This window comes from Mustela erminea, chromosome 13, assembly GCF_009829155.1.
Source record: "Mustela erminea isolate mMusErm1 chromosome 13, mMusErm1.Pri, whole genome shotgun sequence".
NCBI lineage: Eukaryota > Metazoa > Chordata > Mammalia > Carnivora > Mustelidae > Mustela > Mustela erminea.
Window position 1 is genome coordinate 24,802,362 of NC_045626.1, and position 14,556 is coordinate 24,816,917.

Sequence of the window (14,556 nt, forward strand, 5' to 3'; positions counted from 1 at the left end):
TCAAATAAATAAACAAAATCATAGAACAAAACAAAACACCTCTCCCTGGACCTTTCCAGAATTGTTTCATCTTCTCCTCCAGTGCTGTATTTTTGCCAAAAGTAGTTTTTTTCTTCTCTTTTTTGGGTGTTTCTGAAGCAGAAGGAGCCCCGAAGGTCCTCTTTATGCTCAGGGAAGTCTGGCACTCATCTGACTTGACCTGTGAGACCTGTTTGATCTGGTTCCATCTCTTGTCACCTTCCCCCAACATTTGACATTCTAGCCAAACTGGATTTCCTCCCCGTAGTGTGGTCCTCTTCATTGTTAGGCTTTCTGTGCGTGCACTTCCTTCTGCCTTTTACCTGCCTACAAACTCAGACAGGTCGCTGCCTGTTGATAATAACTAATCACAGTAACTACCATGTAATGAGCACTTTATATCTGCTAAGCAAGACAGCAGATTTTTTAAAATATATTATTATTTAATCATATCCTATAAAATAGGTAATATTCTAATTTTTCAGATGAGAAAGCTACGGCCCAAAGGACGTATAGCTAGTAAATGCTAAAGCTGGGGCACAAATCCAGGCCTGACTCCAGAACTTGTGTCCCTAACCACTCTGCTATACTTCTCCCCTTTCTCCCCAAGTCCCCCAAGTAGCACCTGTACCCCCCAGGGTGAATCTCCTCTAAATGATAACCCATGTGAAGGTATGGACCTGTGTGGATCACTGCTCTGTCCCTAGCACTTACCACATCATACTCTCTGTTACTTAGGAACATATGATTTATTTTATGTGTCTCGATTTTCTATTAAATACCAGACATTATGTCTAAGACAGTAGAGTCTGGAGTGAAAAGTATGCCTATAAATGGGCACACCTCTGCTGATGTGGAGTTAGCTCATTCTGGTTAGGACCGGGGGTGGGTTTGGGTTTTGTCTTTAGAACTCTACTGGCTTGACATGCCCCCATGGTTGTTGCCTGTGCCTGAAAGTGGGGCCTGGGTTCTGTTCAGTGTTGCTCTACCAACCTCTGCTTTCAGCAGTCCGTGCAGTGGAGTCAGAGAAGGGAATTTCTGTTGTCCTGGTCCAGCCTCTTTCTTGGGGAGTCTCTGTGTGTGCCTCGGTCTTAGAAGTGGGACTTTCCCAGCATTTCTGTCCCTCCTCGTCTTGGCAGTTCTGTGTCTGTGGTTGGCCTCGAGTGAGAGGTTCCTGCCCCTTCCCGAGTGGCAGCATAGGATCGAGGGATAGGATTCCGCACCCAACACGGTTTCTTGCCCCAACCCCGTGTTAGAGGGCTTTGCTCAGTCCCTCCACCTGCAGGAACAGATATCTGCCTGTGTCCTGGAGGTGAGTTTCCTGCTTCTCATTCAGAGGCACGTGGGTTATGTTTCTACTCCCCTGGAAGCAATGGAAATTTCCTGGTGCTCTTGGCCAATAGAGTTTGCTGCCCCAGGAGCTAAAGGCTTTTGCTTAGCGTGAAAGGGGGGTCTGGGAAGCAGGGTTAGATAGAGGGCTCTTTCCCATCTCCTCCACACTTCATCTTTCTCGTGAGCACCTGGTGAAGGCAGGTGGAAAAAGAGTTTTCCAGTGAGTGCAAACCCCACCGTACCTGGGGCTCCAGCTTTCCAGACTGACACATTAGACCACACGTAGCCTTTAAGAACTTACTGAAATCTTATCTGATTTCTGTGTGTCAACTTCCGTGAGGACGTGTCTTCCTCCTGTGCTCTGCCAAAAGCTAGAGAGTATCTGTGCTCCTTCTCTCTTTAGAGGGGCTGGTCCCTCTAGAGAATTCATTTCACTTGATTGCCTTCCAGAATCGTTCTCTGATGGTCCTGGGAAGACTTATGATTTATTAAATTATCTGGCTTTTTCTCACTGGTAGAGTAAGAGAGGCAGTCTTTGCATATCCGAAGCAGAAGCCTGTCTGGGTCACTTAGAATGCTTCCTTGCATCACCCCAGAGAGCCCATTTATCTTTCATTGGAAGGGGCTAAGGCCCAGATGGTGACTTGTCCAGTCTAGGGCAAAACCCTACCTAGAGCTTCTCTCCATTGACATGTAGCTACCTCTGTTTTGCCTTTTTCCTTTTTTTTTTTTTTTTAAACTGGGCTGTAGCTCTCCTGTACGTGATTCAGAGCACACTGACTCTTTTTCCAGAGAGGGAATGGGAAAAGGGCACCAAAGTGTAGAGATTATTTCCCTTTTGTGCATTAACAATATCAAAGATAATAAGCCTTGAAATTTAATGCATTCTAGAAGAACCAGTAGGTTCCTGGGTTTACAGGATGATTATTTTCAAACTTCACCTTCCACATTTTTACTCTCAAAGGTGGTTGAGTGTTTTTCCCTTCTAAACTAACAGTGACTCAGTTCAAGGTGCTAGGGTGATCTACAGTAAATTCTGGATTTTACTGAAGTTTGAGGTCATCTGAAAGCTTTTTCTACTTTGCTTACGTGTTCAATTCCTCTAATAAAATCTGCTTTCTAAATTCAGTATTTTCTACAGTCCTTATGGAAGCTGAGACTTAAAAATAACTTCCACTCTGGCGAAGTGACCGAGCAAAGGTCACATAGCTCGTTATTGGCAGAGCTGAGACTGTAATGGGGGGCTCTTCTCTCTCTGATGGGGTGAAGGAGAATGTCAAAGCCATTATAAAAGGAGATACATCTTCCTAGAGAGTTACTTGACTCAGATTTTATTTTTCATAGGATGTGAAAGAATAGTTCTTGGGGCGCCTGGGTGGCTCAGTGGGTTAAGCCGCTGCCTTCAGCTCAGGTCATGATCTCAGGTCCTGGGATCGAGCCCCACAACGGGCTCTCTGCTCTGCGGGGAGCCTGCTTCCTCCTCTCTGCCTGCCTCTCTGCCTACTTGTGATCTCTGTCTGTCAAATAAATAAATAAAATCTTTAAAAAAAAAAAAAGAAAGAAAGAATAGTTCTTTTTATAGTAAAACACCAATATATTGAAGAAGAGTGGAAAGGAACACTAATTCTTAAGGCAAAACATTAAATACTAAAAATCAAAACAAAAAAGCTCGAGACTCAGATATATGCTCATTCTGTACCAGAGGAGGGCCTGGGGAAGTAGGAGAGGCGCTGCCCTTACCCCGCTTTGTGCCCAGGGTGGGTAGTCTGCTAAAGTAATGGGATCGTTGGGAGTTGAACTGAGTTGGATTCCATCAGAACATTCCTTTTTTGTGAGTTCTGTGGCTGTTTTCCAAGTATGGAAAAACATGGAAGGTTAGCCAGTGTCCCCTAGCAGCCACCATTCTCTTGCCTTTCTGCGACCAGTAAGTATGTTTTCAGTAACAGACTCCCCAGGCTTCCAGTTCAGGTTTGTGGCGCATGTTCAAACCCTGTCCAAGGAATGAAAAAGACCACATCGTTTTTACATCCCCACACAAAAACTGTGGTACCGTAACTCTGCCTCCCCCTTTCCTGCCCCCCTTCTCTGGCCCCCACATTATTAAGGTTACACATTGTCTCCTCTGGTCACAGGATTTCGTCTTCAGCGGTGGTTTTGCATGTAACATAAAGCTAGTTCTTGCTATCAGAAGCTGGAGATGTGGGGACAAATCCAGTTCTGGCTGGTCACAAAGCTTTTTAGTATGTGTGCCAGTAAATTAACAACATAACGATAACAAGAGTCTATCACCGAATGATTGGCTTTGAAGGCCATTTGCACATTAACTTTAAAAAGAGGCTTGCCTGTGCATTTCCTCCCCCCTCTTCCCGACTTTGGCAAAGTCCCATTAATTTTGTTGAAGGTTTTATTTTCTGCTGAAAATGCAGGAAATTTAGACAACTCTCTTGGAACCCCCCCAAAACTAATACAAACAAGATACATATGCTTCTCTTAAGGAAACTAAAAATAAATGATTTGAAACTATTTAACTGTATAAATTCCCTCCTAAAAGGAAAAGGAAGTTTATATAATGAGGCAACTCTGATTACTGTTGACAGGGTAGGATACTCCGGTAACTACCAGCTTGTCTGTCAGACATGAAATCGCAGCTTAGCACAGAGCGTGTGTAGTGGTCATTACCAGCATGGGCAAAACCAAGCAGGAGCAGCTGAAAATGGGACCTTTTTTTTTTTTTTTAAGGATATTTGTTTTAACATTTGAGATGTTCTATAACAAAATATGCTTTTCTTTTTCTTCTTCCTCTTTTTTTTTTTTTTTTTTGAGAAGAAAGTCTGATCTAGACTCTGGAATGGAAGCTGTATGTGCTTTAAAAAAAAAAAAAAAAAAGCATGAATGAAAAAGACGTGATATTCTGCACATATTTTGCTGCTCCACCAGTGAGCCATCAGATTTTATCTCTGACAAAGCTAATTTTGACACAATACAGAGGAAACACGGTTGGGTTTTAAAACACATCTTTTTATAAAACCTTAAATTATTCCAGAAATGAAAGTCAGCTTTTCTATACGTCTCCTCAAATGGGCCAGTTTTGCAAATTAATGGAAGTGGTATCTGGGGCTTATTTAACACTAAGAAATGTGATTTCTAAATTCTGCGTAGTTACAGTAATTGAATTAACTTACCAGCTTTGGAAAGGCATTTATCTTTTTGTTCTTATTATGATAATGTCTAAGATTAAAATGAGTTTTCTTCTTCCAGATACATTGTTTTAAAAAACTCTCACATGGTACTTATTGTGTGTTACACACTATTTTAAGAGCTTTACAAATGGTACCTCATTTAATCTTCCTGGGAAAAAAAATCAAGTAGCAAACTTCTCTAAATACCATTTGAAATTCTGACACCCAAATGGTGATGTGATTAGATAACATTTAGGTCTGTTTAAATACTGAGATTTGGACAGTTTTGTAGTTGTAAAGAAATGCTTATCAAATTCATGCTACTTTTTCATCTTTTTACCAGTAGTGATGACTACCCAATAATGCTTTTTAAAGATGAAGCATATAGGGTTTCACTTAATCCGATTCAGTCATAGTAGCAACTTGAAGATTCAAATAAATTGTAAATTATGATTACTGGGATAGTTTTCCTTGGGAATTAAAATTAAGCAAAAGTTTGATAATAGGTAATTAGATCTCTTGGAACCTTCATGCTGTGAAGAAGCTCTTGCTGCCTAGAAGAGACCATGTGGAGAAGAAGGAAAGACCCTAGTCCCCAGCCCAGTTGTGCCCTCCACCCTTTTCCCCACAAGCCAGCACCAGCCTGCCGGCCCTGCGAGCTGTCCTACCAGGAGAGCTCCCACCTCCTGCTGAGCATCCCAGCGACCTCATGGAGCAGAGACCTGCTGGCCCATCAAGCCTAGCCCAGATGATTAGAAAGACAAATGGTTACTGCTATTCTAAGCCGGGAAGCTTTGGAGCAGTTCCTTTCACAGCAATAGCTGATTTAAAAGTCACGAAACATGATGGTAGGAATACATGGAAAGGTACCAGCAATGACAAATGTAAGTGAATCAGACTCACTTAGAATTCAGAAACTATCAGGTTAGAGCTACAGATTCTAAAACCTAGCCATATAGTTGCTTTGAACTATATAAGTTTTCAGTAATACAGAAAGTTTGAAAATTAAAGACTTGAAAGTCATACATACACCTGTCAAATGTTTAAAAAAAAAAAAGGAAGATGATATAGCAATATCCGTAAAATGTGGACTTCAGTAACCAACATGGACTAAGAGACGCAGTACATAATGATGAAAATGTTTTTTAAAAGATGACACTTGTGAACCTAGAGTCACTCTGAAAATGTGAATCACTTGGAGGAACTGATAAATCCTTTCCCGTTTTTGGGAAATTTTGACATAACCATGAAGTGATGAGTCTTTCAGACCATGAGTGTTAAACAGAATAAGTGTACGTGTGGGTGAGAGTGAGGGCAAGAGCCTTCCTCCCTTGTCAGCGTACATGTGTTGTCATTGCTCTTTAAGCAGTGATCTAGCAACATTTATTCATGATACAAATCCACTATTTTTACCAGTCCCTCTCCTGGAATCTGTCCCAGAGAAATAGAAGGACAGATCTACCAACATGCTTATTGCCTCCTTGCTCACAGGAATGAGGAAACAGAAATAAATTGGATGCACATTAGTAGGATGCCATAAACCAATAATACGTTGCTACTCTTTTGCTTTTGAAATCAGTGTCTTTCAGAATGAATAAAAATAAAAATGTGGGAGAGGCAGCTGCCGTGCCAAGCGGAGGAGGGAGTCAGGCGAGCACAAGCCAGAGCCGTGGCCTGGTGGGCACCGTAGCCAGGACCACCACTGTGGCAGCGGGAGCACAAGGTCCAGGGTCTTCAGCAGCAAGATGACGCAGAGGAGAGGGCCGAGCACCTGCGGCTGGAAGTGGAGGGGGCAAGGGAGCAGGCTGAGGCCAAGGTGGTCTCCTTGAACACTACGATCCAGCTGGTTGAAGAGGAGCTGGCCCACACCCAGGAGCCCCGGCCACAGCCCTGCAAAAGCTGGAGGAAGCAGAGAAAGCCGCCGATGAGAGCGAGAGGTGTGGAGGTTCTCGAGAGCTGAGCCATAAAAGATGAAGAAAAGATGGAACACCAGGAAATCCAACTCAGAGAGGCCAAGCACACTGCAGAAAAGGCCAATCGAAGTCTGAAAAGAGGGGGCTCAGAAGTCGGTGATTATAGAGGGGGACCCGGAACGCCCAGAGGAACGAGCTGAGCTGGCAGAGTCCCGCTGCCGGGAGGTGGATGAGCGGATCCCAGTGACAGACCAGAACCCGAGGGGTGTGTGTGCTGCTGAGGAACAGCACTCTGAGAGGGAAGACAGCGATGGGGAAGAGGCAAAGATTCTCATGGTTAAACTCAAGGCGGCAGGGCGCCTGGGTGGTTCAGTGGGTTAAGCCGCTGCCTTCGGCTCAGGTCATGAGCTCAGGGTCCTGGGATCGAGTCCCACATCGGGCTCTCTGCTCAGCGGGGAGCCTGCTTCCTCCTCCCTCTCTCTGCCTGCCTCTCTGCCTACCTCTCTGCCTACTTGTGATCTCTCTCTGTCAAATAAATAAATAAAATCTTTAAAAAAAAAAAAAAAAAACTCAAGGCGGCAGAGACTGGTGCTGAGTTTGCTGAGACATCGGTAGCCAAGCGGGAGAAGAGGATCCAAGATTTGGAAGATAAACTGAAATGCACCGAAGATGAGCACCTCCACACACAAAGAACGCTGCACCAGGCTCTGCTTGGTCTGAATGAGACCACAAGCACCCTAGGCCCGCCCCGCTGCTGCTCCTCCCTCTGACCCCTGCCCCCCCAAACCCTCAGCCTGCCCAAAGCTGGCCTTGAAACCAAGAGCTAATCTTTAATAGGAAGGCTGCTTTCTCCTTTTGCTGCTTCTGCTATCCCAACCCATGTCTTTTTTGCCAGACTGTCTGCCTCTCCCTAGGGTTTCCGGCTGGGCTTGAGGCTGAGCACCCTTGGGAACAATGTCTTAAGGGAATGCCAGCACCATGCTAAGAGTCTTTAAAAGCGTGAGGTAATGTATACATTTTGTAATTATCTTTTTTGTTGTTGATGTAGCGACCATTTGTAAAACATTCCAGATAATTCCCCAGTTCTGAACCAGCAGTCTGACCTCTTCCTCACATTTGGAAAGTAACTTTTCAGCTTAATGCGTACTGCCCTCACTACAGAGGAAGAAGAGCTTCAGGAGCCTGCCTTACTGAGAGCCAGAGCCGGAAAGAGACCCAGGCTGGGAGGCGTCGTTGCTCTAGAGGTCCAAAGTACCAGGCAAATTAGAAGAGTGATTCCAAGAGGAGTTGGCCCAAAAAATGCGACTCAGGGTTTCAGCTTCAGGGTGTCTTTGAGCAACTTTATTTTCAATTTCTTTTTTCCATCAGAAGTGACCAAGTGTGGCTAGACTCCTGTTCAAGAGTGTAATGGCGCCACTCGCTGTAGATCGGCTTGCCTAGTTTCTCATGAGCTGTCTACCGTAATTCTGATCTTTGTGTCTCCATATTTCGGGTGTTTTTACTCCTCTGGCTGCCTTCAAGATTTTCTCTTTGTCTTTGGTTTTCAGAGTTTAACATGATGTGTCTATGTGTGTGTTTTTGTTTTGTTTTGTTTTGGGTGGATTTGGGAGATATTTTGTGAGTTTCTTGGGACAGTGTTTGATTCTTTCATTATTTTAATGCTTAGCCATTACCTCTTCAAGACTTTGTTAAGGGGTGCCTGGGTGGTTCAGTGGGTTAAGCCTCTCCCTTCAGCTCAGGTCATGATCTCAGAGTACTGGGATCAAGCCCCACATCAGGCTCTCTGCTCAGTGGGGAGCCTGCTTCCTTCCTTCTCTCTGTCAAATAAATAAATAAATAACATCTTTAAAAAAAAAAAAAGACTTTGTTAAGTCTACTGTTGAACCATGTAGGTGTTCTTTACTGCTAATGCCACGTATCTTTTAAATTCTAGAGTATATGTTTGTCACTTTCTTACAGTTTTCAACTCCACTGAAATTCCCTGTTGATCCAAACATATGTAGATTCATATGTAGATTTTGTAAATCGTAGTTCATTTAAATTTGTTTGATATTTTTATTATCTTTGTAGCTCTGTCTGATACTGCCCATTTGTCTCTTGGATGTGGGTTGTTTTTACCTATTTGTCTCATACATCTTGGTTGAATGCTGGACATTATACTCTGTATACGCTGTATGCGCTAAGATAAATTGTGTGGGAATAAGCGTAGCTTTTTATTTACTTGACCAGATAGTAAATATTTTTTACTTTGCAGGCCACAGTCTTTGAGTTGTACTTCATCTGTCACTACCAGATTAATTTTTCAACTAATATTTACATGGTGTATATCATTTTCCATCCTTTGTTTTTGACCTAACTATATTTGAAGTGAGTTTTATTTGAAATTTCATGTAGGTAGCATATAGTTGGGTCTTGTGTTTTTTATCTACTCTGCCAAAGTCTGCCATTTCACTGTTTTCTGTTTGTTCCCTCTTTTTCATATGTCTGTCTTATTTTTCTGCCTTCCTGAAAAACTTGAACAGTTTTTTAGAATTCCATTCTGATGTACGGGTAGTATTTTTGTGTGGATTTCTGTAGATTTGCTCTAAACAGTATGCATGCATGACTTGTCACTGTCTAGTATTGTTGACGTTTAACAATTCAAGAGTAGAAACCTTTTCTTTGTTTACATCCCTTTGCCCTCCCTGTTTTATAATATAATTGTCTTATATATTCCCTTATATATGTTGAGAGCCACATCAGACAATGTTATAATCTTTTGCTACAACTTTGAAACATAATTTAGAAAACTCAAGAGGAGAAGGAACGTCCATTGTATATACCTGTATTTTTGCTCTTTCCGCTCTTTCTTCGAAGAGATTTATTGATTGTTTTTGGCGTCTTTTAACTATTTCTTGTTTAGATTCCCAAAGATGTTGACTGAGGAAAAAGAGACAAAACAATAGGCTATTTATCTGTAAATAGAGAGATTGAAAATACAGTGTAGAGAAGTGAGGTCATGTTCTGAATTAGGCACTTTTCTTGGACTTGGTAAGACCCAGCCACCACTTTGCACTGTGGAAGTCTCGTGATTTAGGGTGATGCTACAATGAGAAGGCCAGTAAGGATCTAGTAAGGGAGCGGCTGAGGAAGCCCCAACTTTCCTTCCATATTGGCAAGTCTATATTTTATTATGTTCAGTTCCTAATTGTGACCATATGAATTCAAAGGATTTTTACTCAAATACTTTATTAAATGGTAAACCTAATTCTGAAGATTCTTGACAGAAGTCACCTGGACAGGTTCTTTTGCATTATCTTTTCAATATTATAATTGTATTTTTTTTTAACATTTTTATTTATTTGTCAGAGAGCACAAACTAGTGGAGTGGTAGGCAGAGGGAGAAGCAGGCCCCCTCCTGAGCAGGGAGCCCCTATGTGGGACTCGGTCCCAGGGTCCTGGGATCATGATCTGAGCCTGAAGGCAGACGGTTAACCAGCTGAGCCACCCAAGTGCCCCGAAAGTTACAATTTTAAAGCAGTTACTGTTGATTAATTCTGTGTTAAGGAGAAAAACACTGTGCATGTGGCTTTTCTTTCTTTATTAGGCACAAGACTTGAATGTCATCGAAGAAGTGATTCGAATGATGTTAGAGATCATCAATTCCTGCCTGACGAATTCTCTTCACCACAATCCAAACTTGGTGTATGCACTGCTTTACAAACGAGATCTCTTCGAACAGTTTCGAACTCATCCTTCATTTCAGGATATAATGCAGAATATCGATCTGGTAAGTATAAATGGAGACATTATGATTCTTTTTTAAGTATCAAAGCAGCAAAAGTTGAAGAAACCTTGCCAAAAACTACGAAAGTTAAAATCCCTTCTTTGAACATAAAGTATATTTGTAGTTTTTTCTGCTATAGTAATTATTGTATTCTGTCTGTGTGTATTATATACACATACACATTTATTTGATAGAATGGAGATCATTCTTTATACAGTTCTATATTCTGCCATTTTTACTTAGCCTTTAGATCATTGACATTTTTCTGTGGTATCATTAATTCTTTGAAAATCTCCCATTTTAATATCTGTATAACCTGTATTATTGATGTCCCAAAAGATTATTTATTTATTTTTAAAGATTTTATTTATTTATTTGACAGAGATCACAAGTAGGCAGAGAGGCAGGCAGAGAGAGAGAGATGGGGAAGCAGGCTTCCTGCTGAGCAAAAAGCCTGATGCAGGGCTCAATCCCAGGACCCTGAGACCATGACCTGAGCCAAAGGCAGAGGCTTAGCCCACTGAGCCACCCAGACACCCCCTCAAAAGAGTATGTAACCATTATCCCATTATTACTCATTTTGGGTGTTTCACTTATTTTATGTTACTTCATAATTTATGAACAATCTTATCTTGGCTTATTTTTCAGTTACATTTTTGGCATAGTCTTAGGACTAGAATTGTACTAATTTTTACTGTAAGAGTATCTGTATTTTTAAGACTCAACACATGCTGCCAGATTGCTTTCCAGAACACTGGGCAGTTTATGCACCTGTAAAACATCTTATATTTCCACACCTGATTTATGAGAGGGTCTGTCCCACTACATACACTCTTGCAGCTTTGAGTATTATACTTATTTTAATATTTGTCTTTTTATATCAAAACTGACATCTCATTATCATTTCGGTTAATTTCTTTTCTAGTCTGACAGAATATTTTTCACAGGTCTATAAACTTTTACTTTCTGTCTTTTCTAAAGGTGTTTTTGCTAAATTTTCTATTGTTGTATTAGTGTTTTCACTAATACATTTATTAAGCAAACCAAATACCATGAACAGGTAGCATTCAACTCTGGAAAAAAACTAACATTTCTTATTGGTAATTTATTTATTGTAGTAGAGCAAATGAGTAGGAAAAAAAATCATCCATATATAATAGGATCATCTTACTAAATGCTGGGTGGCTTAGTGGGTTAAAGCCTCTGCCTTCGGCTCAGATCATGATCCCAGAGTCCTGGGATCGAGCCCTGCATCGGGCACTCTGCTCAGCAGGGAGCCTGCTTCCCCCCCCCTCCCCGCGTGCTTCTCTGCCTCCTTGTGATCTCCGCCTGTCAAATAAATAATAATAAATAAATAAATCTTAAATGCTAAAGATATCGTATGAAAACAGTTCTGAGGAAAACTATATGCAGGATATTTCTATTTTTTCCTTTTGTTTAATTCCAGTATAACTGATGTATCGCATTGTAATAGTTTGTACAATTAGTTTGTACAATACAGTGACTCAGTAATGCTGTGCATTACTCAGTGCTCATCAGGATAAGTGTACTCTTAATCCCCTTCACCTGTTTCACCATCCTGCCACCCATCTCTCCTCTGGTAACCGTCTGTTCTCTATAGTTAAAAGTCTGTTTTTTGGTTTGTCTCTTTTTTTCTTCGTTTGTTTTGTTTCTTAAATTCCACGGATGAGTGAAATCATAAGATTTTGCTTTCTCTGATGTATTTCATTAGCATTATACCCTCTAGATCGATCCATGTGGTTGCAAATGGCAAGATTTCATTTTTCTTATGGCTGAATAATATTCCATTGTGTGTCTGTACCACATCTTCTTTATCCACTCATCAATCAGTGGACACCTAGATTGCTTCCATAATTTGGCTATTGTAAATAATGCTGCTTTAAACATGGGGGTGCATATGTCTTTTTGAATTCATGTTTTCATGACTCCACAGTCATTCCTTGAGTTAATAATGATTCACAGTACCAGGCACAAGAGTAAACCCAAGAGCCAACATCCTTGTCCTTGTGTGACTCACATTCAGGAAGACATTCAATCATTGTATTCTCACACAGGCAGAAATATGCAAGTTCGGTCATAAGTAAGCATATGTACATCCTCTTTCTTGGATGGACACCCAGAAGTGGAATTACTGGGCAGTGTATATTGTGCCAACTGTTTAACATGGGGTCCTACCATTTGACTGTCCGACCAGTGGTGTGTGAGAGGTTCTGTTACTTCCCATGAACACTTAGTTTTGTCAGTTTTGTGATGGCATCTCATCTATAATTTCTTGATTCCCATTGAGGATGAATATTCCCCCACCCCCCAATTTGGATTTCCTCTTTTGTGAGTTTCCATTCAAATCCTTTTCCAGTTTTTCTGTTGTATATTTTCTTGCAGATACTTGATGTGCTCTGAATTCTAGGCAAATTTCTCGATTATATGTTACAGATATCTAGTCTCTAATATAGCCTCAGACTTTCAGGCATAACTCTAAAACTCCTCTCAAAATGGTCAAGCAGAGCCAATAAAATTTTCATTTCTATCCTTTTCTTGGAGACCTGCTTCCTGCTTTTTGCCCCAGCCATGTTGTGCTCTGGTTCTCGTGCCTAGCTGTGGCATCTTCTTAGGAATTTCCTTCACTTGGCTCTTCTGATTGACATCGGCTCCTCTGGCTTCCTCTTTTTTGGTTTACTGCTCTGTGTTGGTGGGAGCATAGACTGTGTAGTAGCTTTCTGGGAAAAGGGTGTGAATGAGGTATTTTTTTCATTTTCATTTTCAATTTATAGATAAACCAGCTTAGAAAGATTTTTACTTGCTCACAGTCACACATTCAGAAGAAAGTCATAGAGCTGGGACTCAGACCAGGCAGTTTGTGACAAAGCCCACGCCAGTGTTTATAATCATCAGGCCTAACTACTATACCCCTTCGCTAAATGCTCCCACAGTTTCTCACTCACTGCCTGAAAACATCGAGCCATATCCACAAACCTGGAGACTTCACAGTTCCCTTTTCTCTCTCATAATCACTTCTGATGTCAAATCAGTCTTTACTCCCCCAATGATAGAACTGAGGATCCTTCTTAGTAACAAGGTGATTAACACTTGACATCCTTAAAAACATCTTGAAAAGACTATATTAGTTTTTGAAAAGGCACACAAGAACCATGGAAAGGGTTTCACTACCCCCATTCAAAACTTAGTCCCTTTTGAAAGAAGTGAAGATCAGGGTTAAGGTGAGGAAAAGAAGGGACTTGACTGCGTATCACACGGTGTATGACCATGTGGAAATGGAAGCAGGGTGTTAATTGGACTTACATCCAGGGCTCACTTTCCTGTGGCTGACAAAAGAATGGGCCACTTACACTTCTGTATATTCAGCAGAAAGGGCCTCTTATGGTAAACATTTGGCCATATGCTGTTAACGCACTTCTTTAGGCAAATAAATGCCTGAATGTTGTTGAGCACCTGCTAAGCGCTAGGAATGAGGCTAAGTACTTTCATATACATTATCTCTTTTTTTCTTCTCCTTTTTTTTTTTTTTTAATTCTTCTTAAACCAGTAAAAAGTAAACTAGGTTTGATTATCCCACTTAGTGGATAAGAAAACCAGGATGTTGAGCGACAGTTTCTCAGGTGACTTTCACACAAATCCCAGCCTAAGAATCATTGTCTTAAATGATGATTAAATATTCAAGTAGGTCCTGATTGTGGATAATTTGCATATGCAGTATCTCATGTGACCCCTAAACCAGGGAGGCCCGGCAGGACTTGAGAGAAAAAATTGTTGGCCCAAGGTCACTTAGCCGGTAAGTCACTCAGCCAGGCCTTGAAGCCAGATTAAAAACTCCATGCTTTCAGTGTGCACTTAGATAAACCTAAAGTAAAATTTCAAATGGTCAGGTTGTCCAACAGTTTTTTATTGAATACTGCCATCCAAAATAGTGCAGGCACAATGGAAGTTCATTCAAAAAGTTGTTTAAACTCTTTTGCATATTTTGAAAAGAATGCCATGACAGAGCTGTAAATAACATCTCTACTTTTTGCTTCTTTCAGCACTTTGCCTTCCCCTTCCCTGACCTAAATGCCCCTGAAATTTGGCTCCAGCAAGCCTTTGCTATATCTTTTTTCATGGAGTTAACCTTGAAAAGTATTGGTAAAAAAGACTAAGAATTACTGTTATTTTTAGCTGACAGGGAGTTCAGAGTTGATATTTTTTCATTAAGACAGTCAGCAGTGTTGAATATCTGAGACAGGAGGCACTAACCTTGGAGCACTTTTAACTTCGCAAATCCTTCCAGCGTGTTTTCCAAATGACCAGATATCTGTGAGCCACTGCTGTATGT

The 14,556-nt window shown here is 41.2% G+C and overlaps 1 protein-coding gene and 1 pseudogene across 4 annotated transcripts in view; both read left to right on the forward strand.

Moving 5' to 3' along the window:
* Positions 1-14,556, forward strand: part of DYM (dymeclin) — a 335,376-nt gene that overhangs the window by 260,316 nt on the left and 60,504 nt on the right. For all 4 annotated transcript variants that reach the window (XM_032310930.1, XM_032310934.1, XM_032310932.1 and 1 more), the window contains one exon: positions 10,029-10,211. In XM_032310930.1, coding sequence (XP_032166821.1) covers positions 10,029-10,211 — 183 coding nt within the window. The remainder of the gene's footprint in view (positions 1-10,028; positions 10,212-14,556) is intronic.
* Positions 4,186-8,173, forward strand: LOC116572150 (annotated as a pseudogene).